This window comes from Tetrao urogallus, assembly GCF_951394365.1.
Source record: "Tetrao urogallus genome assembly, chromosome: 2".
Taxonomy (NCBI): Eukaryota; Metazoa; Chordata; class Aves; order Galliformes; family Phasianidae; genus Tetrao; species Tetrao urogallus.
In genome coordinates this window covers 87,348,344-87,366,003 of record NC_136814.1, presented here as the reverse complement: position 1 = coordinate 87,366,003, position 17,660 = coordinate 87,348,344, and the positions used below count along the sequence as shown (strand labels likewise).

The window sequence follows — 17,660 nt, the reverse complement described above, 5'->3', positions numbered from 1 at the left end:
ATTTTTCATATTGCTAAACATACCCAGCAACCTTATAAACACTTCAAGCATTTGGTACAAGCAGGCTTTACTTACTACATGTAGTATTTTAACCGTTTTTAGCACCTTAAGAAACTAGGGTAAACTAGTCAGACATTCTGTTGGTTAATAAAAAGTAAGTTCCAAGGTATCTGCCAGGGAAAACTTAGACAGAAAGCTCTGAAATTTGGTGAGTGGTGAGTTGTTTCTTTTCTTAAAAAATTCATTTATCTATACCGTCGCTGGAGGGTTGGATGGCATCTTTCATTCCATTTGCAGTTGGTAGGTCTCTCAGATGTATATGAGCATGTCTGTTGTTAGTTGGCTCACAGTAGTACTCTCCAGTCTGTTGCAATTTGGATATTAAGGGCAAAATATGCCACATTAGTTCAGCTTTGCGTTTTCTGAGGGGCTTGCAGGTAAATTCTTAGCTAACTCAGCACTCCTCAGGTCCAATGTCAGTGAGGGGCTAGTACTTGGTTCCTTCTGCTAAAAATAGTTGCCAGTACAGCCTTTTCCATCTCACTTTGTTAATGGGTGCAGCTTCTTGATGGCAACGTAAAGCTCATCCTTCCAGATACTGGTTTTTAGAAGTTCTGGAATTGTCTGTTTTTAAGTTTTCAGAAAAATTTTAAATTTAGTGAATAGGTAGCAAACATAACTACTAACGCTGCGTATTAACTCTTGTAAATTCTTAGGATAGTTTTGTGGTAAAATATTGAAAGTGGTTTATATGATTTAATGTATTTTACTTAGGACATAATCTTCTTTTAAACTTCGTTTTGGAGATTTTTATTATTTAGAGTTTGGTGTTTTTTCTTTTTAAATACAGACCTCCTTGAAGATTGACAGCCTCCCTCTTACCCTGTCACTCAAGATTCCATTTAAAACAAATGGAACTGTTTCCCCTTCCCTGTAGCATATCTTGTTTCATGGCCAGATTATTAGATTCTCACACTGGACTTTTCACTGCCCGATTGTTAATTAAGCTATTAAAATATTATTACCTAATGATAAAATGGCAAATGTTCAAATTCCTTACAAACCCTCTTCACCTATTGAGCTTTCAAGTTTCTATGAAATATAATTACGTAAACAAAGCTAGCAAACTGAATTTCCCTGTTGGCCATTTCTTGTGCCTGGTGTCAAATGGTAATTGGTTTGGGGTGACCACTGCACATCCAGCCCTCTCAGGACTCCAGGGCAGGGAGCCCAGCCTTCATGGCAGGGCTACATACACATCACTCAGGGATGTATCAGACTTAGTGGTGAGGCTGGAATAATTACTGTCTCAGGAAAAATAAAGCGAGTAACACAGAATGAAGTGAAGCCAACCAGTTGTTATCCATTACAGAGTAGATAAAGGGAATATCCATCCAGAACATTCCAAGTTATTGTGGCAGTCACATATATTCCATATAATACAAATTATGTAGATTAAGGAGGCTTTATAAATTACAGAGGGAAACATTCCTTTAGACCCTCCAGACACAACATGGAAGAAAAAAAATAATAATAATTTCTGATGTAGAAGGTCAAGATCATCTCACTGTTCCGCAACAGTCCAACAACTGGTCTGCTCAGTAATGTAATACAATAAAAAGATTTGAATTAGTATATTATTATTTGAATTGTGTTATTTTTATAATCTCCTTGTTTAAAAAGACTTTCTAAGGAAAAAAAGATTTTTTTTCACCTTAGAAAACTGAAATACCATCGTGTTTACTTATTAAGAGGATTAAAACCAAGCACAGTATACTAGCATCTGGAAAAATGACCTTCCCCATCCTTTCTGTGTTCGTGCTTAGAGTAGAGCCATGAATGCCAGGAAGGTCTGATAACATGCTGCCTTTTAAGAGCAGGCAAATTATTGTGGTATATCCTTTGAAATGAGTTGAATTTTTTTGTGGCTATCTATGCACTTAAATATTTTATTGTCAATTTCCAGCTGGAAGTCCTGTTTTCAAAGACATAGATTTAATTAGTAGTTGTATACAATGACACTCCTTGTTGTTAGTGCTTCACATCCAGTTGTAGCTAATGGTTGCAATTTGTATTTTGTACTTTTTCTACCATGTATTCATTATTCATTCCTTTTCATTTGAACAAGTTTGGATCTTGTTGTGTTTCCAGTGGGATTTTTCCCCACATGGTAACCTCTCCAAAGAGTAACAGTTTTTCACAGACCTCTTCCCTCTCCCAGTACTGAAGATGGTTTGTCCAGATCATTAAAGACAGACTGTGATGATTCCTTGCAGGAAAGACCATGCTGCTAGACTGTATTTATTTGTGATCATTAGAATTCTAAGATTCAAATAATCACATGGGCAGTTCAGCACAGCTAAGATGCAGTTCATGTTTAAATTCTTAAGCAACTTAGAAGCAAAAGAGGAAGGAGCTAAATGCTTGTGCTGGATTTGTTGATGTTTTACTATAGCAAAAGCATATATTATCATTCTTCTTAAAAGAACCTAATTTTCCTTCCCCCAAATGAATGTGCTGAGTGTTTGCATCCCACATTATCCTGCATTGCCTGGTGTTAAGGAGTAGCTCTCATGGGACTTGGGAACTGTTGTTGTTCTTGCACCTGAAAGAGCATTATGCACACATTTACATCTTTATTATTTTGCCTGCAGCCTGGAGGTTTTACCATAACCAGATGGTATTTATCTGGCCATTGTAGATGAAAGAGTGTGTGAAATAGCAGCATGTGACAATGGTAAACATTGAACAAAAATAGAAAGTACATGTAGACTCTGTCTTGAAGAAGTCAGAGGAATTCCTGAGAATTATTGACTCTGCACTATATCAATTCCAGAACAAACACTTTGAAAGCATGTGTGTGTGCACATTTCTGAAAATCAGTCCATACTTTGATCGGTATAATTTGAGGAGGTCAGACTAGCCAAACTTCCCTGGGGGAAATTACACTTTTCCAAATGTCTGTACTTTTATTTGGACCCAGTTAGGCTGCAAAGTACAGAACAATAGCAAAGAAACTGGAGCAGTGGGAAGCAGTCTTTGTCTGGACTTTAGCCTGAATTTGATCATATCTGCTGTCTTTTAATATCCAAAGAATGATAACAAGCACATAGTTATTGATGTGTTGAAAGAATTAAAAGCACAGTATAATGAGCTGATAAACAGTATTAGATATATAAGACATTCAAAAATGAGATTTATAATGATGAAGTGACTAATAATCTGAAGAGTTCAGATCTCTGCTAGTTGACCTTACGTGAAAAACATTGAAAATTAAATTGCAGTTACTTTAGAGCAATTGAAAGGATGTCAGTTAGAAGTGAGGCTGGACATCGGCATTGGTGACATCTCTGGAGGTCCCTTCCAGCCCTTACAATTCTGTGGTTCAGTGAGATTTGCAGCAAGTGTGGGATAGCTTTTATGGCTTTTTGACTTTTATGGTAAATCTAATGTCATGAATTTGTTGTACTGCATCTGTTCAAACAAAATTTAAGCAACTACTGTTCATGTTTCGTAATGTAAATTTTCCATTGAAATATTTGGAGCAATTTTGATAATAACATTGGTTGGCAGCAAAGTTCAAATGATATTTCATCTTAAAATCACACTTGAAAGGAAAACTCTGATTTTATTTAGTGTAAATTATTAAAATATGATACTTTTAAATGCAGTGATTTCACCACAGCATAAGTAATCATTCAGTTTTAAATGGAATGCCTTTTCACTTGTCCTCTGTAGGACTAGATTTGTCACTTTAGGACCACTGCATTTCCTATTAAAAGTAGTTTGAGGAGCACAAAAGCCTGTCTGTTAATTTCTGCATGACTCCTTTTAAGTGGCACTTCAGGCACAGATTTGTACTTGTGTCAGTGTTCTGCACATAAAGACTGTCTCGTAAATGGAAAGTATTTTAGTTCTGTAACAATTACACGTTGTGCTTCTGTTTGTAAATAACAGCATTCACCAAACAGTGGCATCAGTTCATGGGAATGTGTACAAGCTTTGCTGTAGTTCCTTATTGGACTCCAAAAACCAGACAAAACAAGTCTGCCAGAACGTGGTTGCCAGAAGGAGTGAGGACATCTGACTTTTTACCTATCTCAAAGTAAGAACAGAAAGGGACTCGGAGTTCCTTTAGCCCAGTTTCCTGCTCCCTGCAACAAGGAAACTCAGATGCCTGAGGGTAGTAAGAATAAGGCAAGCATCAGTGATACTTCCTCTTCCCAAACAACAGTCACTTGTGGATACTGTTTCTGTGTGTTACAAACATGCCCTTATGGGGATAATAACCGCTCCTATTTCTCCATGAGCCCAAGATGTATGGACAAGTGCCTGTCTGATCATAAACAAGAGCCTTGTGCATCTCTGTTATCTTAAGGCAGTTCCTACTGAATGTAGGCATCTGTGGCTTCCCTTTGGGAATCTGTAATCAGAAGACACAATGTTCATCAGCAAACCTTTGCTAAACAAATCGGATTTTCAAAATATTTACCCTGGAGGCTTATAAAATCACTCTGATCCATGTTCTTCGTGCATATGTGCAAGGAATGCCCACAAAGCAGTTATGTACAACAGCTTGAGGAACTCCTGATCCTTATGCAGAAGTGTATCTAAACCCTGAGGATAACAACAACTTTAACTTCTTCACACCATCAGGTTTGACCAGAAATACATTGCTGCACAGAGAGCCTATGTTTGTTTTTGGTTTTTGGGAGGTTTGGTTTTTTTGGGGACATCAGAGTCCCTTTTTTTTTTTTTCCTGCAGTGTTTGTGGTACTGTTCTCTGTTGATCAAAACAAACTGGCTGAAGAAAAGGGAAAAACAGAAATACTAACAGTACTGGCATAGCTCCTAACAGATCCTGTTTACTGCCTGGAGAGATTATTGTTTTGGATTGTTCCAATCCTTGCATTTCTTCTTTTTTTATGTGTATGTGTATTAATTTTTTTTTTCCCATTTCTGGAACTTGAAAAATGTGTCAGGGAAGACTGAAATATCTGTATGGGGAGTCTCATAAATCTGATCCTTTCCAGCCACCATCTGTGAAACCCTTTAAGTGTAATCCACAGATCCAACACTATCCAGGCTGTTGCTGGCAACCTATTGATCAAAACTTTTATACTTCTGTAGGAAACTACAGAATTTGGACAGCATATAGTATTCAGAAGTTGTTACAGAGCAGCACGAACGCCAGAGTGAGTCTGTTTAAAAAAAAAAAACAACAGATTAAAGCCATTCAAAGATTGCTTCAGTGATTCAGTGAACACTGATGTGCAAAGACTGTGGGTCTTCATCAAGCAACATCTTGTTCCAGCAACATAACTTACAGTGATGCTCTGCAGCTCTCTGGCACTGATACCAGTGCAGAAAACTATGCACCATTTTCTAATACAAGTTGTAAAAGGTCCTTTACATCTGAATGTCTTTAGAAAGGTATGGAAATATCGTTATCTACACTTGAAATCACAGGATTTGTTAAGATGCAGTTCTAATCTGACATCTTTGGGATCTTTAGTGTTTCTGTTAAGCTTTCACATCTTCCCCTCAGCTTTTGAGATGCTTGGGGACATGATTTAGCGAAGGGTTGACAGAGTTAGGGTAGTACAGTTAGGTTGCAGTTGGACTAGATCTTTAAGGTCTTTTCCAACCTGAGCCATTCAATGATTCCATGATTCCCTTCTCCAAACTGAAAATCCAGCCTTTTATGTATTTCTTTGTTTATAGTGATGGTGCTTTTCTACCTTAAATGTTTTAGTTGTTCCTTTCTACTGTATTATTTTTTAGTTCCATGTTCTCCTTGAGATACAGAGTTCAGAATTGCAAACTCTTTAAACTGTGGGCTCACAATCTTTTTATATAGCTGCGAAGTGACTCCTTTTGTCTTGTTCTCAATATCCTTGCTGGTGCTGCCCAGTATTCTGGTATGATTTGGGGCTGCTACTATCTGAGAGGGCAGTTTCAGAGAATCATCACTGAGCTCCCAAACTGTAGCCACCAATTCCAAACTAAGCATCATATTTCAGGTTTTTTTCCCCATACTTATTTGGGCTGAAGCTTGGCTGCCACATTTTTCTCTATTTGCTCAACTTTGAGGTCCTTTAGATGTTCCTCATCACCATCTGACATTTGATTTCCTAGAAGAGCTTATGATCTCCTGAAAAAGATCTGAAAAACTGGAGACTTCGTTGTCTGCTCATTGGTCACAATGAGGAATAAAAACAATCCTAGCATCACTCTCTGGAGAATCCCAGCTGCTGGGTTTTTTCCATCCTGAAAAGTGACCATTAAGTCCCTCCGTTTGTTTCCTCTCCTTTAAGCAGCTTTTGGTCTATAAAGCATCATTTCCTCTAATCCCGTAGCAGCTTAGTTTCTTTAATAGCCTCCAGTGTAGAACCCTGTCAAAGGCTTTATGAAAATTGAAATATATCATGGCCAGCGAATCTCCTTTATCCGCCTGCTCCTTGACACTGCTGTAGAAAGCCATCAAATTGGTGAGACAGGATTTCCCTTTATAGAATCCACGCCAATTCTTTTCCAGCCTACTGTGATTATCTCTGTGCTTAGCGACCTTACTATAGGCTCTGTTATCTTACCCAGGGATGTAAGACTCTTCGGTTTGTATTTCCCAGAATCATCTCTAAAGCCCTCATCTGAGGAAGGGAAACTCCTCATTTTTCTGGCACAGTGGCTGTTTGTGATTATGAGTTACACATTTTTGTTTTCAAATTCCACCTTTGAGAGCTTTGGGATGAATGCTGTCTGGTTTTGCTGACTTCCTGGCATCTAGCATGTTTATTTAGTCTCATACTTTCTGGCTGTTTACTTATTGATCGAGTTCCTTTGAGCAACGTGGTACAAAGAACTCAATAGGTGTAGGGGTGAGACAATTTCAGCCAGAAAGACTGGTGCAGGCAATTATTTGATCCCCTTTTATATGGTTTTACCATGCTCTACACACCTTTGTCATCCAGCAGTCCCACTAGTTCTTTAGCAGGTTTATTGCTTTTGATGTATTCAAAGAGTTTAATCATTAGTGCATCCTTTGCATTTCTATGTTCCTTTTCCACCCTCTTATTTTTATGTTTACTTTTGGCATGAGCTGATCCGTGTGTTTACTTTCTTTGGACAAACTTTCTATTTTTAAAAGAGAAGGAATATAATGGTAGCGTCCACAATTTTCCTGTTAAGCCATACAGATGAGTTGCACACTTTCAGTTTTCTAGTGTTGCAGAGGCTTTATTTGAGTTTCTAATACAAGTTTTACTAAGTTTTGGTATTTTGTTTTTTTTAACAGCCTGTAGGCTGCCTTTTTTTCTGCTGTTTCTTCTTGTGTTCAAGAAACATGTAGATGTTGTACTAAGGGACATGGTTTACTGGGAAATATTGGTGATAGATGGATGATTGGACTGGATGATCTTTGAGGTCTTTTCCAACTTTGGTGATTCTACAATTCTGTAGTATTTTGACACTTTATCTTCTCCTTCTCTATGCCTTCTCCAGTTATAGAGTTCCTTTAATTGCATATGATGGTTCTGTATTTATTTTACTGTTGTTACAGACCACTTTTCACTAATGCTGTGTACTACATTAGGCCCCATTAGGAATGGCATCTTTCCTTGTGGGTTCTGCAAATAGTTGTTCCAGGAAGCCATTTGCTCTTTCCTCCTCTGCACCTCATCTTGATGAAGCACTGGTGTGGCTCAGTAAAGGAATAACTGGAATCTCAGGCTCCTGTAATTGCAGCTCTCAGTCTGGCTTAACACTCTCACCACTGTCATCAGGCTTATAATCTTGTTAATAAGGCAATCTTGACACCATCTAATTTATCTATCTAGGATGTATTTTTTAGAGGATACACCAGGAAATTTTTTTTTTTTTGCTTCTGTCTCCTTGTACTATCTCTATGCTACTGTGCTGTATAAAATCCTTTGCATATGCTGCCATGCTCTCACCTGTATTTCCCATTCAGTCAAATTCTTGTTCTCTTGTCTTCATGTTAAGGTTTCCTATTTGATGTGGAGGTTTTTGAGTTTTGTCCTCACATTAAATTTTAGCCATGTTCACCTCCTAAGTTTGGTCAACCTGAATGGTTGCTTTTCCTGGCCTTTTCCTTTTCCCAACTCCTAGCTGAAGTACTCCCTAAGGCCTTTTCACTGCCAGCACCCTGGCTTAGTTAGGATTCAGGGGAATCCCATTTTTCTTGTATCTAAAGGTCCTCCAGCTCCTGACACACTTACTGCACTGTGTCTCTCATAGGTTAACCTGGAGAAACAGATCTCTCTCTGCCCTTGATTTGCTTTCCCTTCCAGTGCTGTTCCACTCCAGCACGACTTTATTTTTCAGAGCAAGCAGTGAAATAGTTTCCTGGCAGCTCAACTTGAGGTGATGGAAAGCACAGAGCTGAGAAACAATGCATTGCTTAAATCCGTGTTTATTTTGCCAATTGGTGGTTAATTTGGTGTACAAAAATAAATGAAAGCAGAGAGATAGGATTTCATTCTTTTGAGGAGGAGATCATTTCCAAACTGCTTTGATAGCTCAATTTAAGTCCACTCTAATAGAAATTTAAGAAGTAAAGGAAGCATCCACAGTTCAGAGAGGAATATACATTTGCTGACGTGAGATTGCCTGTCAAACTGTACACAGGACAACACGTAGTGTTTTGTTACTGAAGGGGATGCATTGTTGTGTCTTCTAAATACTAGTTCTTTTGAATAAAAATACATTATTCAGATCTCAGTTTCCTGTGATACCACTCTCACCCTATTGCAAACATTACCGAAGTCCATTAAAATAGGAAACAACTGGGGGTTGTTGAAGTGCATTTGACTATATCAGGCTTCCAGTTCCCCTTTCTTAATTGTGAAGGACTTTGGCAGAAATGATGAAGCACTTAAAGAGCCAACGTAGGAGGCTGGAATCTGAGCTACCCTATTGCTGTCATATTGCAAGTGCATATAAAACCAGACCTCATTAGTAATTGAAGACTGGAATATCTGTTTAAGTACAGTGTCACTGCCACAACTTCCTTAAGGGGCAAGCCAAAGAATTTGGAGTGCTGAGATAAACTTCCATGCTATCATTAGGGGAAAAGTGTTCTAAAACCATTTATATATCCCTACTCAATATCAGGCACGTGTAAGTTTTGGAGCTTCTCTCCTTCCCTCACTTTCCCTGGTAGTGCTGCTAACTTAAATAGAATTAATTGACTTTTGAATGTGAGGAGCTGAACACTGACAGAACTTTGCCAAAGATTTTGGACTGCGTGCAAAATCTTTGGTTGCAATTAAAGACTCTGGGAAATTGGTCCCTATCCTGGAAGTAATTGCATCCCTTTCATTAATTCTAATTCTGCATTGAATCCTTCATTCCTTGGTTAGCATGTATTCTGTCCCATAGGGAGAGGGTTGGCAATTCACAGTATAAGAGAACTGTAAGGTCCCACTTATTCTTTTCAATTCTTTCCTTCTGCTGTGATTGGTCATTTAAGGCATTATAAACATCCTGCACTTGTATCTATTATTTAACCAGATAGAAATCAGAATCAGTCCTCTTGGCCCCCACACAAGTTGTTGATGGTCATTTAAGCCAAATCACGCTTGATCCTTGATTGACTAACACTGTCTCTGGTATGCTTGATTATAATGCATGATGTGCACTTATATTTTGTCTTTTGAAGGAGAGCTCAGGCTTGCCTGTTCCTGCTGTTAATTACAACAAATTCTGGCAAATTTAGGGATCTGAAAAGCCTGTCAGGCCTTAAGGGCTAATGTCCCAGAAGTTGGATGTAATTTGCACATAATAAATTGCTTCAATAAGATTTTGTTTCTTAGCTTAATTACATAAGTCTTTCGGGAGTTGAGCTAAATGTGAAATTAAGGGTCATGGGACCACCACAAACCTTTAGAGGCTGTGCTGATAAAACCCAGCTGTTTCTTCTCAAAAACAACCTGTCAGCAAACCGTTCTTATCCATTGGTGTTCTTAAGTGATTGCAGTGATATTATGCACCTTAAAAACAGAAAAAGAAAGAAAAAAAAAGCAACATTAGTTGCATTAGACCATTAAATGAATTGGATAGTTAAAGACTAATCAGGTTCCCTGATTAGCTTGATTGCACGTGTTACAAGGTCATCTGCAGATGTACTGGATGTCCAGGCTTTGGATAAAATGGCTTTGAGTCAATGGGTGGGAATATTGATCCTCCTGAGGGAAGCCCTTATAGATGCAGATCACACAGCCTTCAGTGAGGCTGTACTTAATTGCAAGGCTGTGGAGAAGAGCATTGGGATTTACATAGGTGGGAAGAGGAAGTTTTAGGTTCTTCACATCTGTGGACAAAATGTAGACTGACTGAAGAAGACAATGCAGGGAGTAGAAAGAAGCAGCTTGGTTTGGAACTGTAGTGTAGAAGAGATAGCAGCAAGGCTTAAGTATTTTTGGAGGGGGGGTTATTTCAAAGCAGATTAATGGTGTTGCTACATTTCAGACTTCAGTGGGGAAATTATTCCTTTTGAAATATCAATATTTTACTCCATTTTTGTTAACTTGAGTTTGATAATGCGCTCTGCCGCTATCTTTAAATAATCAAACACCAGTCCTTTTTAAGAAGTATAACGTTAGTTTTAAAATTATCACATGGCTATTAACAATCCTTTCATCTAACTTAGAATTTCACTTTTGTAATTTTCTTTAATCATTCATGACTGAGATTATAAATAACATCAGGAAGGAGCCATTAGTTCCTATACAGAACAACCTGTGTGCTATAAATAAAAAGAAATGTTCACCATACAACACGTAGAACATCTGAAATATATTTTAAACCTAGACCTTCAGCCAGAGCTGAATATGCATGACAGAGATGCTTTTTATAGTAGTGCAAAAAACAACATACCATTTGGCTTCTAGGCTCTTGTTTTCTATAATGCAGATCTGCATATTTTTAGAATGTCCCACGTAATAGGTAATGTCCTTCCAAAAGAGGATTTAGACATCAGGGGACATTATAAGCAGTTAAGATACAGACAATATGTCCATCCTTTTAAAATACTGACAATATACTTCGAGGTGCTGGTACAGTGAATGACCTTCATATGGTGTCTTGGACAGTATCCCCAGAGAATCGGATCTGGAAAATCCTTTCTGACCATTAAAAGCAGGCAGGAAAACCTCTTCTCGGATACATGAACCTTGTTTGCGTCGTGGCTAGGAAAAACATTATGTGTGAACCTGAATAATAGTTGTGTGTACATATCATCATTCTGGACCTCCAAATCCTTCACTTGCTGCCATCTAATAGCTGTAGCTAAAAGATGGCTTTGCTAAATCTACATTTAGTGTTGGTTGTGTTTGCCACAGCTAGGAGCTGGATCTGTTTCTGGTTGGAGCCCTTGGTCAACCCTTGAGCTGGTGGCAGACTGTGTTGCTCTCCGTGTGCTGAGGTCTGTACAGTGAAGGACTCTCCCTGCATGAGGACTAGACACAGTCTGCATCAACATGCCATAAGACTTTACTGATCCCTTTATCTCTCTTCCTTCCATCCCCCTTTGCAAAAGCACAAATGCATTTGTATGAACAGGCTTTTAAAATTCCTTAAGGCAATTTCTAGTATATGATAAGGATTATAATGTCCTTAAAAACAGAATAATCTTGCCAACGAGGAAAGCAAATGTGGGGAATATCTGCTTTGACAGACAATAATAAAGATGTACATGCAGTGACAATTATTTTGCACAGGCATTCTTTGAGATACCCCTAACAATTATGGGTCAGAGTCTTCTGTACATGACTGTCAAAAAGAATGTCAACAACCTGCAGGGACCACCCAGTCTGTGTTAGATTTGTTGCCCATTTTTATAGTAGAAAGGCACTTCTCCCTTTTCAGAATATGAAAATTATCCAAAATTCTAAGTACTTCCATGCACACATAATTAATCTTTTTGTATGGGGATGCTGTCATTCCTGCAATCCCTGTTGCTTCTGATATATGCATATTAATAGACAAATGCTGATGGATTTTTCATGCCAAATGCAGTATTCAACCTTTTATTACTTGTAAGATATTCCACGAAGCCATTTGGATAATAGAGTTTTATCAGTAACTGGCTTAATGCTTGCTTGCGACATTTTTCCAGGGAAAAATTGAAGAAATGGGGAAGGGAAATTGCAGTAGGGCTATTTTTCATCATCCAGGAGCAAACAAGACTTAGATTTTACTAAAAGAAGAAAACTTTTGCTAACTTTGATCCAAATTGCAGGCTGGATAACTTTCCTGCAGAGAAGCAACGGCATCAAACAATACAGAGTGAGCAGATTGCTGCTGAGGTACAAGTGCGATGTTTTCCTGCTGTGCTTTTTAGAACAGTTCTTCTGTGCCACACCTGACAGCCAGCCCTTCACAACAGCGTGTGGTCAGACGGCTGCTAAGTTCAGTGAGGCACTCAGAATTCAAACATAAATAGGGAAGGCCTTTGAAAACCAAAGTTAACCAACCTTTCGAGGCGTTTAACAGCTGTGAGGTCAGACTTTCAGCATATTTTAGGTGAATAAATGCTGTACAGTGTTTCTGTAACTCAGTCCTGTTATCTTGTTCTCTTTCAGAGTTTCTTTGCAAGGAATGCCCAAGAGTTCATATTTTCATTGATCGAATTGAACTGAAGGACATTCCAGAAGAGCAGATGTATATGAGAAGGTGGCTTCATGAACGTTTTGAAATAAAGGATAAGTGAGTAGCACTGAGCTGAACTTTCTGTTTCAACAGGCTTGCTTTCTTTTTTGATATTTATAGATATGCCTGTGATCTCTGTGTTAGCAGCAGCGCAAGCTGTAGGACTCTCTGAGGACAAGTAGTTTGATACTCCTGTGCATATTACTCGCAATACCTCTGTGATTAAAGCTGAAATCAGTAGGTTTTAGGCCTTTCTTAGAGCTTCAGAAGCATGTTCCAGGCCAGACTCATACTCAGAGTTATATATAATTTGTGTTCTTGAGGCTGAGTTGTGTGCATCCAGATTCTCAAGGCAAACAAGCAAAGAAAAAGGAGATTTGCTCTGGCTTAGTAATTAGCATTATGGCTGGACCTTCCTAACCTTGTTAGGTCTTGGTCCAATCTCCTTTGCCAAAATTGTGTATGCATCTTTTATCAAGTAGTGATTGGATAAGAACAGAAGTAATCCACAGACACCTACCATCTATTCCCATTGCCTACCACGGGAGATTAGGTAAATTTTTATCTGTCCCAACCACCTTTGAATCATGGTACAAGTGCCTGGATCTCTTCAGCACCTCCAGATAAGGCCTCTAATGAGCATCGTGTGCCAAAATAAAGATGTGCCTAGATGTGGGATTTAAGTATTGTCAGATGTCGATTTACCATGTTTGAAGTCCAACCTAAGGAAGCTGAATCTTTTTACCTTCTAAATCACTGAATATGGTATGTGAGTCAGAAATTTGCCAGGTACTTCAGGTGTGCTTGCTTTAAAATTATTCTGGCATTCCATGGCACAGTAAGCAAATGGCTGAGTTTGACCTGTAATTTTTGAAAAATTAACACGCTTATCTGTAAGCATGGCACTGTTACTAAAGTGACCGATAAGATGAGGATCTGTAGGTAATTTCATTTCCTAGACAAGGAACTGGTACGTAGCATAGAAGGTTGTTCAGTGTCCCACAAGCAGTCTTCTAGTGAAGACCAGCAAAATCAAACAGTGATCATATTCATCTGTGGACTCCTGTTGACTGGAATCCTCCCTGGTACCAAAATAATCTGTCATGCACATTTAGAGCTGCAGAAACCTCGAATTTTCAAATCTGTTCATTAATGTTTATGAAAGATACAGAAAAAAATTACTACTACTACTAGTGTCACCTTTTACTCATATGTGTTTGACTTCCAAAATACTTTGTCCTGTGAGCCCTTGTTATTTATTAGTTTATTTCACAAAGATACTTTACCTCTCACTTCAATTTCTAATGACTGTGTGATATTTTATCTTAAGATATTGTCCAGTACTCTTGGCTTATTTGCTGAATTCTGAATGAAGAGGGTTATTTTTCAGCCTTTATATCCAATACTGAAATTGTTCCCTAAGGAAAATATGCTTTTACTGACGACAGGGCTTCAGATTGAGTGCTCTGATGCTTGATGTTACTTTTACATCGTACTCTTAAAGCACACCAGTTGTTTGAACGTGCTGCAGATGAGCTGCTACCTACTGTTAAATTGTTAGATAAGCAACATGTCATCAGTAGCATAAATGTGACCATCTACTTCTCTCTGCTTATAGGTTACTAATAGAGTTTTATGATGCAAAGGATTCTAAAAGAAGAAACAAGTTCCCTGGAAAAAGCGTTCATTCCAAATTAAGCCTCAAGAAAACTTTGCCATCTTTGCTGTTTCTAGGTGGCCTGACTGCTAGTATGCTTCTGACAGAATCTGGAAGGAAACTTTACGTAAAAACATGGATATATGGGACTTTAATTGGCTGCCTGTGGGTTAGCATTAAACCATAAGCAGATGTTAGTCTCCAGTCAGTGGGATGTGCTGTCTTTTCTTGCACATTGCACCAAACTTTTTCCCAAATTTATAGTAAAAACGTGTAAATAAAGCCTTATCGACTGAACATTGGAAATAATAGAATTTGTGACCTAAGCCTCTGTGTGGTTGGTCTGGGGAAAATAAATGTAGTTTTTTCAAATTTGCTATTCATTTTTGCTGGAATAAAGGCAGATAAACTGGGTCGTATGATAAATGGCTTTCCCTATGAACTAACACCCATCTCTATCTGCAGATGAAGTATGAGTTATGCGTAAGGGTGTCTTAAGTGGACCTGTGAATGTATTTACAGAGATTAATTTAGGTTATATATTTATTCTTCTGATATTCATGTTGAATTTTTGTTACTCCTCGGTGCATTGCAGCAGCTCAGTTGCATCTGACCCAGCTGTATCGCAAGTAAAATCAAAACCTCTTTTTCTCTGGAATGTTGTTTTTCAGTTTTAACTAAATACTGTGTTCTCAGAACAGGCCTGGAAAGCTGGCAAATCGTGAGACGCTCCCTAAAGCAGAAAGAAACGTTCATGGGGAAGGAGCTCTGTTTATCTAGTGCATGATTTTTGATTCTATTGCAGTATTAGCCCATTATTTTACATATGCAAAACATTAAACCTTACTGAGCAAACAGCTTATTTTGCGCACCCTGTGTCTGTGCATAAGAGGAATGTGTGCAGCATAATGATGTGGTTCTTTATCTTGTGGCCTGGCCGGGCTGTAGCCTCCCTTGTGTCTGCGTTGCCCGCAGTGCTCCGGGCCTTCAGCTGGGCTCACAGAACCGCCGTGTCCACGTGCCATAAGCAGCAGTGAGCGCTCACAGCTCCCTGTTACCTCACCAGCGCTGGGTGTGAGCTGTGCCCTCTGGGTAACACAGCTGGCAGACCCACGCTAGCTTCAGGAGCGTGGGTTATGGTAGCAAGCAACCTTCAGGTGTCCCTGTGAAACACGAAGCACGTGCCTTTTCCCGCTAGTCTGACTTAGCCTGATGTCTCATAAGCTGGCACCCACCTCACTGTCGTAGCATCACGTTAGATTTCCAAGCCATCCCAGGCGATGCACATTTCAGGGGGACTGAAGTTACGGGGTTGATGAATACGACTTGCACAGCAGTCTAGGAGTGAAAGAAATGGGCATCCTTTTACCTGCCTGAAAATGTACTTCTAAAAGCAGAATCACCAAACCCTCGCTACCAGAAAGCCTGTGATTGCCACGGCTGGGATTTTGGTTGGGGAAATGCCATTTCCTGGTATCAAGGGAATTGCCCATATGTACAGCAGCGGGGTAGGAAAGAGGATGTATTTTAGCTTATTCCACTAAGGCGTCAGACTCCCTGTGTGAAAATGATGAAAGAACTAGAGAATATTTTTGTATCACACTTGCAAGCTTTAAACGTGCACCTCTTTTTCGCTTTGGTATGATTTGTATTGCATTAAAGCCCACCATGAATTAAAATATCTCTCTTAAGATTATAACTCCATTTTTCAGATTCCACTGTTGCCAGTTAATTGGAGATACTGCTTCTACTGTGGATTCTGTTTCTTGTTGGCGTTTCGTTTTGTTTGATAGAATGATGACAGTTCCACCTTAAAATCATTCGGTACAGCTTTCAGGTTGCAGCTCTGTGTCCTCCCATAATGGATTTTGTCACTGGAGTTATTTATATCGGTGATTGATTCAGGATATGTTGATGAACCGTGTTAAAAACAATGACTGGGAACAATGTTGAAAAACAGTATTGTTATGAGGCTGTGAAACCAGAAGAAAAAAAAAAAGCCATTTTATGTAACAGCCAAATGTGCTCACATGTAGCTCTTCCTATGCTCCGCTGATCATTGCCAGTGAGTGTAACCTGAAGGCAGTGTTATCCAGTTAGTTTGATTTTGAATCGTGGAATGAAATTCTACTCTGTCATGATTAAATTTCTTTGTAGCAGCTAAGAATAACATTTAATTACACATCAGAAGTATGCGCAGACAGCTTAACTCATTTGTAGAAAAATAAATGCTGTTCTGGAGAGACTAATTACCACAAAATACTGGACTTCTCTTACTGTTTACTTGTCAGGAATATAATTGATACAGTGCAACAAGCAGGATGTTTATTTTGAATGTTACTTTCTATGTTACTCTTAGTTGTTGGTTTTTTTTCTTCCTTGCAATTAATTTATGAAGTTTTGAAACTGTAATTTGCTGATGTATTTGGCACTGGGAGTATCACATGCTATTTCTAAATATGCACTGATATTAACTTGAAATATTTCTTCATTAAAATAAGAAGAGCTGATGCTCAGTCAACTTTTCTGTCGTGTCTGCTTGCTCCATTTTTTCTATGTTCTTATGTTTGCTATTTGGGTTAATGGGAACAGCTCACAGAATAAGGCCATGTGTGTGGTTTTGAGTCCTTGGTGGAAGCATTTGTGTAAGAAGGAGTCAGTGAAAAGAAAACATCCTTGCCCTTTTCTTCTTTTCTTTGCAGCTAAAATGTGTCACAACTACTTTGTGCTTTGGGTCCCAACTCAGTACAAGAAGGGATGTGGAGCTCTTGGAATGACTCCAGGAGGGCCACTAAGATGATCAGAGGGCTGGAGCACCTTTCCTAAGAGGAAAGGTTGAGGGAACTGGGCTTGTTTAGCTTGGAAAAGAGAAGGCTGAGGGGAGACCTCATTGTGGCCTTCCAGTGCTTGAAGGGAGCGTATAAACAGGAGGGTGAACAGCTGTTTATGAGGGTGGATTGTGACAGGACAAGGGGGAATGGTCTTAAACTGAGATAGGGGAGATTGAGGGTAGATATTAGGAGGAAGTTTTTCACACAAAGGGTGGTGACACGCTGGAACAGATTGCCCAAGGAGGCTGTGGATGCCCCATCCCTGGAGGCATTCAAGGCCAGGCTGGATGTGGCTCTGGGCAGCCTGGTCTGGTGGTTGGCGACCCTGCACATAGCAGGGGGTTGAAACTAGATGATCATAGTTGTTCTTTTCAACGCAGGCCACTCTATGATCCTATGAACTCAGCCAACACATAGCAGCTGGGCTGTAATAGCTTTTTCATCTGCACCAGTTGCTGCATATTAATAACGTTCATTCAGGTGCAGAACCACCACAAGCACAA

At 39.1% G+C, this 17,660-nt stretch overlaps 1 protein-coding gene across 1 annotated transcript in view; it reads left to right on the top strand.

The window, feature by feature from the left end:
* AGPAT5 (1-acylglycerol-3-phosphate O-acyltransferase 5) overlaps positions 1 to 14,513 on the top strand; it is a gene marked incomplete at both ends in the record, with an annotated part of 53,883 nt that extends 39,370 nt beyond the window's left edge. The window contains 2 exons of the mRNA XM_079532622.1: positions 12,603 to 12,726; positions 14,288 to 14,513. Of these exons, the coding sequence (XP_079388748.1) occupies positions 12,603 to 12,726; positions 14,288 to 14,513 (350 nt within the window). The remainder of the gene's footprint in view (positions 1 to 12,602; positions 12,727 to 14,287) is intronic.
* Positions 14,514 to 17,660: the final 3,147 nt, after the last annotated feature.